Below are 12,342 nucleotides of genomic sequence, written 5' to 3'. Positions count from 1 at the left end.
ACACAACCTTTAAATATTTAATCAATTTTACAGCATTTGTCAGTAGAACATGATAAAATTTATTAATTCATGATTAAACATGGAAATTATGGGTTTTCTATAAATATGATTATGTTAGAGATTGATGAGAATTGAAGGATTGAAGTGCTAGGAATTGGGATAGATAGTGTGTGCGGCACAAACCCAGAGTGGTCGCAGACCCCGGGCATCATCTTAGCGTCCGTGCAGCTGCTGGACAGGGGCATGGAGAACACAGAGCCTCGCTGTGACAGATGAGTAGGGGCTCAGATAAAAGAGGCACCAGAAGCTGTACTGCCGTCGTCTTCCTCTCAGCTGGGTTCCCACCAAAGTGACTCACCTGGTGTCAGACGAATGACATGCAGTGTGTTTTACCAATGGGGCCTTGGCCGAGATTCGCACGGGCTTGCACTTGTATCTGTCACACAGATGTTGTGTCTTGTGTTTTCTAGCCAGCAAGGCAACAGCTCAACTTTGCTGGGGGATCACCTCCAGATGTTCAACCAAAGAAAGACCCTGCTACCCCACTGAGAGTAAGCAGACAGCTCCTCCCTGCACCTGGGGCCACTCAGCAACACTACGAATTCAGAAAGGGTCAGCCCATACCATCTTTGTAATGGTCCTATTCGTAGTTCAAAAACAGAGAGAACACAGCGTAGTCAAGTCCTGGCTTTCTTAGTGAATAGTCAGACACTTGCAAATAATACCCAGGAACTTTTCATTTTAAATATCTGAAATAAGTCATACCTGGCAGGCAGGTTTTCTGTGACTTTTGTGTGTAGATTTTCCTTGGTGATGTTAATTGCTAATGTTTCCATTCTGGTCAGTTTGACTGTTTAAACAAAAACAGCTTTTGTCAAATACCAAAAATAAAATACGAAGTGTAGGAGTGTAGGTTAACTCCCTCTTACACATTTAAGTTTTGCAGTACCAGCCCCAGGAGGTCCCATTTATCTCTTTTACACTTCGTGAAACTTAACAAGAGCACATTTTGTTCCAGAGATGGTGAAAAAGGGGTAGTTATTGTTCTGCACTGACACTGGCTTTTGTTTCAGAGCCTGGGGGAAGAAAAGTGTCAGAGCATTGCTACTAGACATCGAGTCTTCAGATCTTTAGGAAAAAGACAGTGAGGGAGAAACGGGGATAAATAACTAGGTTTCTGACTCAGGCAACTGGGTAATACTGTTCACTCAGATGAGAATAGACCATCAATAACATTTGAGTGGAATGGGAATAATGATATTTAAGCTACTTAAACTTCAGGGTACCTATTAGATATTCCAGAGCTAAGCAAAGATGTTAAGCAAGCAGCTGAATATGCAAGAGAGGGCTCAGGGGAGATATTGGAATTGTGTATATTAATTCAGTTGTCGTCAGAATATAGCTGTTGCAGTGGAGAAGGCAGAGTGGAAGAGGATAAAAATTTCCGAGTTTCTACTCTTTTTTTGAGATGATTTGATTTTTCTTGGGCATGATGTTTCTTCTTCACAAAAATAAGGGTCTGAAGAATGCTATTATAAATTTTCCAACACCAACACTTTATACCCATATAATCTCTGTTCAAAAGTTACTGTTTTATGTCAAAAAAAATTCCTTTTTTTACAAACCGTTAAGGAATTCTGCCCTTGGAAGAAGATCAATTTCTCCTTCAGACTTTTTGTCCAGTTATCACAGCATTGTTTGGCCCAGGATTTTTTTCCTCGTGTTTCCTGTAGTCCATCAGAAGTGAAGAGGAGGCCAAGGGAAACGCTAGAATAAATGGCATTGTTTCTATACTGGACATTGTTATACACAGTCTCCTAGACATACCTCTGAAAGTAAGGTTGTCAATACTGATGACCCAGTCTGATTCATGGATTAAATGATATGATTTATGGGTAATTCAGTGACCTCAGAACTATATTAGCAAGTCAAATTTTAGAATTTTTTTCTCTTAAAATGTATAAGATCTACTGGAAAGTTCTGTCCGTTTCTGGAATAAAACAAAACACAAATTTTTCTTACTGTCAATAAACTTTATTAAATAATATAATTGCCATTATTATTAATGATTTCGTGCCAGCGTGAGGGCAATTTGTATATCCCATTTTTGAAAAATGTTTTATCTTTGGATGCGAAAAATTGAACCAGTGCTTGTTTGATATCTTCTTCATTTTTGAATTTTTTGCCCTTCAAAAAATTTTGTAAGGACAAAAACAAGTGATAGTCGGAGGGTGCTAAGTCCGGGGAATATGGTGGATGCGATAGACATGCTTCTGTAGCATTTCTTCCTTGTTGAAATTTGTATCAAATACAGTGGCGTAAATGAACTTTACAGTAGCCATGGGTACACTATCACTTTACACATAAGGCTAACGTGAATCAACATTGTTTTAGTTAATTTGCTACGTCAGTATATATACATTAAGTGATAAAAATAGAGAGGCACACATGCGCCAAATAAACATGTGCTTACGTGTCAAAACTTGTTGTGATAGAAACGGACAAAACTTTCCAGTAGACCTTATACATATGATATATTCTCTGACCACTCAGCATTTTGTTAGTATTAGAGATTTTCTTGGACCTACTTGCTTTCTGTGGGAAATTATATTCTAGTACATTCAGTTTGTCTGGCCTTTGGCTACACCAACACTAGTAAGATTAATCTCTTACTTTTGGGGGGGTATTTTTCTGAAGTGAGAAGCGGGGAGGTAGAGAGATAGACTCCCGCATGCACCCAACCGGATCTACACTGCATGCCCTCTAGGGGGCAATGCTCTGCCCATCTGGGGGGTTGCTCTGTAGTAACCGGAGCCATTCTAGCGCCTGAAATGGAGGTCATGGAGCCATCCTCAGCACCCGGACCAACTTTGCTCCAGTGAAGTCTTGGCTGTGGGGGGGTGGTGAGGGTGGAGGAAGATAGAGGGAAAGGAGAAGGAAGGGTGGGAAGCAGATGGGTGCTTCTCCTGTGTGCCGTGGCTGGGAATCGAACCCAGGACTTCCACACATCAGGCCGACACTCTACCGCTGAAGCCAGCCAGCCAGGGCCTAATCTCTTAATTTAATTTTATTTTATTTTTAAATTTTTTTTTATTTATTCATTTTAGAGAGGAGGGAGGGAGGGAGAGAGAGAGAGAGAGAGAGAGAAAGGGAGAGAGAGAGAGAAGGGGGAGGAGCAGGAAGCATCAACTCCCATATGTGCCTTGACCAGGCAAGCCCAGGGTTTTGAACCGGCAACCTCAGTGTTTCCAGGTTGATGCTTTATCCACTGAGCCACCACAGGTCAGGCCCTAATCTCTTAATTTTAAAGATGCTGTGCTATGATGGTGTTTGTTTTCCTGTCTAAAATGTTTCACTTTCACTAACACCTATTAACACTGTTTAAATTGCCAATGAACTTGGCATTTATGCAGTCATTATTGACTTCTGTAACAAGAACACTATTTCCATCAAATAGTGCATATAAAAACCTCCTTGTTGTGAATTTTAAAGCAAAAGGGAAATGAAAAATAAAGACAATGAAGAGAGGGTACTCCAGGAGTTCTGTGAAGGATGGTACTTGATGATTGTGGAGGGGAGGAGGGTTTAGGGAGGCTTTATGTAAGAGGGACGAAAAGACTGACTGTGTGCAAAGGAGAATGCCCCAGCAGGGAGGGGAATGTGTGCCGGAGGGTGGGTGGGTAGTTGCAGGAGTGGAGAGAGGGGGGCATTCAGCCAAGACGTTGGCCGAGATTGGAGTGAAGACATTGCTTTCCCTGTAACCAGAGGAGGGTGAATGGGACAGTTGGGTTTCTCTACTGATGCTTCTATTTTCTCAGTGAAATGAAAAGCAAAGTTATCAGCAGGGAGCGAGGAAAAGGTCTGGATATTAGAAGTCTGAGGAGAGGGGAGGTAGTCTGAAATAGCCATCGAAAGAGCAGGAGTAAATTAACTAGAGAAATGGAGAAGGATTGCCAGGAAGCGCAAGGGCCCATTTGAGGATTATGATCATCAATTTGTAGAGAAACACTCAGCATGATTGCAATTTGTTTGCTTATTTGTTTCCTAGCTTATTCAGCTGCTTGGGTTTGGCAGAGATTTATTAGTAACCAAGGTTAAAGCCTTAATTTTGAAAAGGCAAGGGAAAAGGCAAGGGAGTTAAATATTATACAATGTCAGGGAGTGTGTTTTAATGGTGGAGAATGGAAGCCCCTCCAGCCAGGAGGGAAACGGGTGGGGGGAAGGGCGGAGTGCGGCAATGGGCAGCGGGAATGGGGTCGGCGCAGTAGCGCGTAGGACCTTCCAGAGATGAGGTATGGTTGCAGTCAGAACTTCTGAGGGTGAGCACAAAGGAAGGGTGATGTCTGAAACTGAGAATTAGGTGAGTGTACAGTTATGGATAGAGACCATGTCTAGAGTGTGATCATGATGTTGGAAGTTAAGGTTCAACAAAGGACAAGACCACTGGAGGTTAGGAGGCCGAGGCACTGAGGGGCCTGTGGAACTGGGGAGGAGAGGAATAATAACGAGAAGCCCTTTTACATGCAGGTGGTCTTTGTAGCTTCCTCTTATCTTAAATGCTCCTGTTTGTAAGCATCCAGGAGCTGGGGAGGATGCAGTCACCCACCCATCAGGAAGCAGGGACTTCTGATGTGGCATTTCTTGGACACTATTCGTGTGCTCTCTAACCTTTGATGAATGGCCTTCAGCTCCTGGGCTGTGACCACAAAACCATATGGATTTTCTTTTCCTCTTGTCCTCATAAAGGTTTTTATAGGCAGGAACTTTATTATTATTATTATTATTATTATTATTCATTTTTAGAGAGGGGAGAGAGAGACTAAGAGAGAAGAAAGGGGGGGAGGAGCAGAAAGTATCAATCCATATGTGCCCTGACCGGGCAAGCCCAGGGTTTCGAACCAGTGACCTCAGTGTTCCAGGCCAATGCTCCATCCACTGCGCCACCACAGGTCAGGCTAGGCAGGATCTTTTAAATGCCTCTCATGTTGTCTGTCCGACTGACAGTTCTCCTTGGCCCACCAGCTCTGATAGTTTTGCTCCCATGAGCTAGCCAGCTAAGCCCTGGTCGTGAAAGGGAGGGTTTCTCCAGCTCAGGAAGTATCCATTCAGATGAATTTTGCTTGAAGACAGTCTTTCTGAGCGGCATCTGCAGCCTCCATCACCTGTCTAATACCTTTTATTAAGTACTGTATTTTTCGCTTCATGAGATGCACTTGACTATAAGACACACCTCGGGGTATAAGGAGGAAAATAAAAATAAAAATATTCTGAACCAAATGGTGTGTTAAAATATTTAATAAATATAGCACAATAATATTTCAACAATGTAAAGTCAACAGCGGTATTAACAACCATTAGCACTGTTATTAACAAATGAGAAGAGATTTTCATGTTCAAATACTCTTCTAGTTGTCCGGGAACCCGCAGCAGCTAAAAAAAAATGAACATTCACTTCATAAGACTCACGGGCATTTTCCCCTCCACTTTTGGGGGAGAAAATGCGTCTTATGGAGCGAAAAATATGGTAATTCCCTTTTCCCCAACAAGGTTCTCTCACCTGCTCTTGTATTGTGTCTGAGGTGAATGGTGAGAGTCGGGTTACAGCACTGACTGATGATCTCTGAAGAATGAGTGGGTGTTTGTCACCTAGTGTCCTCATCCTTGGTGTCCCAGCCAAACTGTTGACTTTCCCATTAAAATCTTGACTGTTTTCTGTGGTGTTACATGTTTTGAACAGCCAATTACATAGGATTCTTCAATGGTGTGGCCAAAGGTCAGGAACATTGCATTGTCTTTTTTCTCCAAAGTCTCAGCAGAGTGCCAGGTACTTTGTTTATAAGATGTGAAGAGCTGATTAGCGTTTAGAATTGGTATAAAAGTCCTGCAAAGTGTTTCCTAAAAAGTACTTAATGACATTTAAAGCATGATGGGATGAATGGTTTCCTATGCCGACTGCTCAGAAACAACAGGAGTTCAAGGGTAGGCACAAAGGAAAGTAGTATTTCGATTTGCCTCCTTCACTTTGATAAGAATTTTGATTGGTATATATTCTCTTAGCCTTATTACATCTCACTTAGGATTGGTGATGTTTAGGTCTTATATATTGTTTACCCAAAGTTATATTTCATTTTGCTAGAATCTTATTCTCAACCTCAATATATTATAGACTGCGTCACTGTCTCCAACTTCATATCCTGTCATTCTCCCCGTGTTCCTCTGCTCAAAGCCCACTGGATTTCAGTTGCTCAGATGCACTTGGCGTCTTTTCCAGTCCACATACTGTGCCTTCTGCTAGAAATGCTCTTTACCATTTTGTCCCACCCTTTCCACACATGTAACTTAAGTATGCCTTTCCATCCATCATCTTCCATGTCTCAGGCTACACATAACACTTTTCTCAGTGAAGCCTTCCTTAACAACTCACATTTCCATTCCACTCCATTCCACTCCATTCCATTCCATTCCACTCCACTCCATTCCACTCCACTCCATTCCGCTCCATTCCACTCCATTCCATTCCATTCCACTCCACTCCATTCCACTCACTCCACTCCATTCCATTCTACTCCATTCCATTCCATTCCATTCCATTCCACTGCACTCCATACCATTCTACTCCACTCCACTCCACTCCATTCTACTCCACTCCACTCCACTCCAATCTATTCCATTCTACTCCATTCCATTCCACTCTACTGCAGTCCATTCCATTTTACTCCATTCCATTCCACTCTACTTCACTCCACTCCACTCCAATTCAATCCATTCCATTCTACTCCATTCCATTCTATTCCATTCCACTCCACTCCACTCCACTCCACTCCACTCCATTCCAACTGGTATATACTCTTAGAACGCCTGTGTTTCTTTCTTTTTCATTTACCACACTTGAAATCAAGAATGAGTTTATTTATCAATTTAGTACCTTTCTAACCCCCTCACCTATGAGCTCCATGAGGGCAGGGCAATGGCTATTTTCCCAATGCTTAGAATGGTATCTTGAACACAGTTGGCACTCAATAAATATTTGTTGAAAAACGAATGAAAACTTCCAGAAGTTCTCTCTATAATGAAATTGAAGGGCATCATCAGTGGGTACAGGGCTGTTTGAGGTTTATGCCTAAGGAGGTTATAACACCCTTCAAAGTTTGAACACTTACATACCCTAACTCTAAAGCATGTGTTTAGTTTTAAAAAAAAATAGGTAGGTGTGAGTGGGAGGTGAACTTGAATTTTACACAGAAAAATCTATGTTCGTGATTTCAGTGGTGATATTCTGAAGTGTGTTGCTTATTACATAATAGCATGTTGCTTACGTGGGCACTGACTCAGCAGAAAACTCTAACCACTTTTGAAAACACGGTTCTGCAGATGATCAGTCAATGGAGTCATTGTCAAAAATAACAAAAGGCCTATGTGAGATGAAATCATCCTGGGAATTTCCCCCCATTTATTGACCTTTGATACTATGGTATTTTGCGATTGTTTAAATTAGATGTGTTGTCAGTTATGTTTTTAAATCAGCGAGCAGTTAATTCATACACTTTTGAGGATAAAGTGTGATTTAATTTATAAGATAAATAAAAAGTCTAAATAATAATTCTCAAATTAAAAAATAATGCCCTGTTTCTTTCCTAATATTTATTTTCTTTTTGGATATGTTCATATAACATTCTTAGCGCTGTCAAAAAAAATTGTAAGTCCTGCATATTTTTAAAGTTCAGGATTTCAAAATCAATATTTTCATGTGTTACAAGTTCATATAAGAAGGTGTTTTATCATTTGAGCATTTAGGTATAGGAAAATTAGACGGACAAGAAAGACTGTTAGCATTTGTACTCTGTCTTTTATAGCGGTTGACATTTGTAGAAAAATGAGACTTTTGGAAATTTTTCATTACCTTGACATTATTTTCATTACCTTTCCATTATTTTCATTACATTTCCTATTTTGAGAAAAAATTTCCAGGTTTATTTGGATTAAATTGACTCAGTACAACTTGTCCTTGTGAAAAATTTTTATGGTTTCCATAGAAAAAGTTTATCATTTACCTCGTTTCCACTGTTTTCTAAGAGTGTTAAAGAACTCTTAGAAATAAAAGTGTATTTTACTGCTCTGTGACCGCGAAGAACTACTGAATTTTGAACCCTCAACACTCTCTTCTAGCTGCTTTCGAAATCTATTGAACAACTGAAGCAACCCGGCAGTCACCTCGAGGAAGCAGAGGAAGACCTTCAGGGGGACCAGGCGATGCAGGAAGACAGAGCGCCCTCTAGTGGCAACAGCACTAGGAGCGACAGCAGTGCTTGTGTGGAGGACACACTGGGACAAGTTGGGGCTGTGAAGGTCAAGGAGGAACCAGTGGACAGTGATGAAGATGCTCAGATCCAGGAAATGGAATCTGGGGAGCAGGCTGCTTTTATGCAACAGGTAATAGGCAAAGATTTAGCTCCAGGATTTGTCATTAAAGTCATTATCTGAAGATGAAATGCACTGCAGCTTTTGGTAAATGAATATTATTTCCTATCGCTGAATTATTTGATTTTAGTGTTCAAGAATTCTAATTAATGTATACATATATATCTATATAGAGATCTTTATACTGATCTCTATATAGATATCAAGGCTTCACTGAAACTTTACTGGTAAGGAAATATCTGTTACACTAATATTATACTACATAAGTATCCAATAATTAATAGGCTTTAAATTCATCCCAAAGCCTGCCACGTCAATTACATCTAAGAGAAACGAACTCATTGTTATTTTATTTTATCTGTTGAGATCAGTGACTGCTGGATAGAGTTTCCCAGTCTGATCAATGAAACATTCTATTAGTTCTTAAAGTTCCTAATTTTCTTTTTGATATGTAGAATTCCATTTTCACATCGTTGTATATAATGTATTATACTAGTCTTGAACACTGTTAAAGTTAGTCTGCCCCTTCCCTCCTCTCTCATTTTTGTTAAGTGAAATGTTCTGGTTACCATGCCAGTAGTCCTAGGTTACTGTATAGATTGCAACTGAGCATATTAGGAATAGAGGTGTTTTTAAATATATAAATGCAAAGTACAGCACTATTTGAAATATTACATTATGTCTCACCTAGCACTGCTCATTTTACTTTTATCTTGTGTTATTTGATGACATTGCCTATCAAGAAAGATCAAATGAAGCAGACACAAATGTTGGCAAGGGTAATGTGCAGCCTTATGGTCCAATCAGATACTCTATTGTGCCTACAATTGTAGAAATCGCAGTAACGGTATGACTATTACCCGATACGAAGTCAAAATCATGCTTAAAAGAATAAGGTGTATCATATTTTATAATCATTCTCCCTAGGATCTCATAAGTATAACTCCATAATGACACAGCACATGCTCTACCATTTCGGCAAGTAAAAAATGAGGAGAGTGAGGCTTAACAAAAGAACCGACTTGTACATAATGCACCTTCAGAATGACTGTGTCCTTTGATGCTATAAAATACAAACAACTTTGAAGGCAACAGAAGACTGTTTATTTAAGTCAGTTCTTTGTCAGGTTCCTGCTGTTCTCCTACAGAAAACTGATTCTATGAGGCTGAACAGGAAATGCCTTGTGGAAACAGGAAGTCCAAGTGATTCATGTACTGGGGAATGTGGAGGGAAAAAAACGGAGGATAGTGTTTTACTCTTTCTGTTTTTAAAGGGCACTCTATGAATTGATTTATTGTCTAAGAAAATAACACCACAAGTAGGGAAATTGTTAAGGAAGCTTTTCGCTGGAACATTTCCTTCAATACTCCCCTTTGATATGTTTACCTTGTTTTATAGGTTAAGCTAGTTTAAGATTTGTTGTATTAAGACCCCTTTAATACGAATAATCCAAATTGACCTAGAATCTTTGTGAAGTTTTTTTTTTCTATTAAAATATTTATATTTCTAAATGCGAGGCATTTTAAGGTGTAGTATCCTGTTTCAAAGGAGATACAGCAGTTTTGCCAAATGTAGACATTGTACAATTGTATGTTACTGGCACGTGGTGTTTACAATTTTGCTGTGACATTTAAAAATCTTTCTTAAAAAAAGTTACTGCTAAAGATACATTATCCTTTTTTAAAAAGTCTCCATCTGAATTAAATTAATATAACCTAGAAGTTAGAAATTTTTAAAACTTTTCCTTATAGTGTGCAAATCCTGATAATTTGACAAATAGCTATAACACTTCCTATTACCAACACATTTTGGTTAGTATTTTCCTTCAGATTAAAATGACTTTTTGTCAGTTCTCTCTTTTTTTTGCAATAAAATATGGCATTCTTGAGATAAAATTGTATATTTTTTTCCATCTCATAAATATACATTTTTCTTAAAGTCTTTTATTCAATCTCATAAAAAAGGGATAGTGCATCTTTTAAAATACATTTTATTTGGGGAGGAACATGCGGCTCAGCAGACTTTTGTATAATATTACTTCAAAGATATGTAATCACAAAAAAAAACAAACCTATTTTTTATAATGTCATTTGAGAGAGCTTCATCAGTACAGTTGGTGGACGTTAATTGTTTGAATTTGATAGCCTTTGAATTTAATTAAGAAACTACCTGGACCCAGTGAAAAGAAAAGCTGGACTTAAATAATCTTAGAGCTAATTGATAATTGTCTCTTTTTAAAATCTACTGTATTTATTATAATTTACACCCTTGATGGTGACCTCTTGTTTTGTGTTGTAAATATATTGTTTGTATGTTTCTCTTCTTGCCTTCTGTTATAAGTCTCTTCCTTTCTCAAATAAAGTTTTTTTTAAAAGATCCCCTTTCATACATATGGCTTTGTGTAAACTTGATGGAGAATCGAATTCGCAGCTCATGCGCTAGGTCTCATATGCCAAAATAGATCGCCATTCTTTGTTGAAACAAGAGAATAAAGTTATTTTGAGCAGTTACTTTTATGCCATTAAACATAAGAAATCCAAGAATAATGATTTTAAAATATTTACATCAGCCGTTATCAAATAACACACACATGTAAAATTGGTTGCATTTTTATTTTTCCAGTGTGGCCTTTTTCACAATATATTATCTTTGATGTTAAGTTCTCAATATGAAATTTTATGTAAATAGATGGCAATTCTTAACTTTCCTCAACTTAAAAATTATTTTAGGCAAGTTTATTTAACCCCTTGATTATAACAAGCACTCACTAATTATTAAAATTAATAATTGTCCATGGATGATAATACCTATATCTCTACTAGACTGAGAACCTGACGTACAACTCTAAAGTGACAGTACCTAAATTTAAAGAGACAAGAGTAATTAAATGGCCTCCCCTTATATGGAAATAATTATTTAATACTGTTGTAACAAACAAGGAACCTGACTCAGGTAAAGTGAACTGACCAAACACATCCCATAGGCCATGATATACCTTCTTCCTATTCTGGTCAGTTGCTGGCAAAACTTATTAGAATATTTCATAATGTGTCACTGTGTATTTGGTGCAATAGGTTAAAAATATTTGTTTTATATTCTTTGATTCCTTTAATCCAAACTTGAGTAGTGTCAAACAAATTAAAGTTACTATAGGTCAAAACAATCTTGTACTAGGTTGTTAAGAATACTGGAGCTAATATCATTGACTATGTTAAAATAGGTTATCATTCTAATGCCATAAATTTGATAATTTGGTCAGAATTGTGGAAATATCTTTGATTAGTCAATTTCCTGAAAACTGCCTTGGACTATAAAATTATAAGATGAACTAGGTACTAGATAGTCTCAAAAAAGAGTTGGAGAAATCAGTTGGATAATGGTTTTATTCTGTATATTTGATTTCCAAAGTATCAAGTAGCTGTTTCAATACAAAGTATCCACCTGATGTTTGAAAAGTTTTCTTCAGAAAAAATGGATTTTGTCAGGACTTGCGAAAAATATCCATTAGATTTCCTCTTCCTGCAATGAAAAGTGGCCTTCTTTGTGGGAGTGGCCACTGAAATGGAGATTGCTACTTTTCCTAGATCTGGGAAGAACAGTCTGTCAGATATTTTTATGTTTTATATTTCATTTTTTCCTTTAGGATGTTCTAAAAAGGAATTTAGTCACTGAACTTTTTTTTTTTTTGAAACCTAGTATGAACAGATGTATAGACAACAGTATTATTTTTAACTTGACGTTTCCTTGCGATTTTTTAAAAAATGAAAGCATGCAGTTCTGGGTATATTATTGTGGGTTGACAATGATAAATAATGGAAGTCTTCAAATTATAGCCAATTATAATCAGCAATTCAGAGATGCAAGAGAAGGTGTGTGAGAGATAGATTAATTACCGTTCCCTTTATAATCAATAATAGTAAAGG

General features: G+C 38.1%; 1 protein-coding gene across 5 annotated transcripts in view; it reads left to right on the top strand.

Moving 5' to 3' along the window:
* The window catches only part of HDAC9 (histone deacetylase 9), a 1,019,027-nt gene that overhangs the window by 590,153 nt on the left and 416,532 nt on the right, over window positions 1-12,342 (top strand). For 3 of the 5 annotated variants that reach the window (XM_066354138.1, XM_066354136.1, XM_066354137.1), the window contains one exon: window positions 8,167-10,489. In XM_066354138.1, coding sequence (XP_066210235.1) covers window positions 8,167-8,481 — 315 coding nt within the window. In that variant the 3' untranslated portion in view covers window positions 8,482-10,489. Of the gene's footprint in view, window positions 1-8,166; window positions 10,490-12,342 lie in introns of those variants that run through there. The other 2 variants (XM_066354134.1, XM_066354133.1) reach the window with 1 other exon arrangement.

This window comes from Saccopteryx leptura, chromosome 12 (assembly GCF_036850995.1).
Source record: "Saccopteryx leptura isolate mSacLep1 chromosome 12, mSacLep1_pri_phased_curated, whole genome shotgun sequence".
Taxonomy (NCBI): Eukaryota; Metazoa; Chordata; class Mammalia; order Chiroptera; family Emballonuridae; genus Saccopteryx; species Saccopteryx leptura.
Note: the sequence above shows the minus strand (reverse complement) of the source record. Positions and strands in the feature narration are given on the sequence as shown.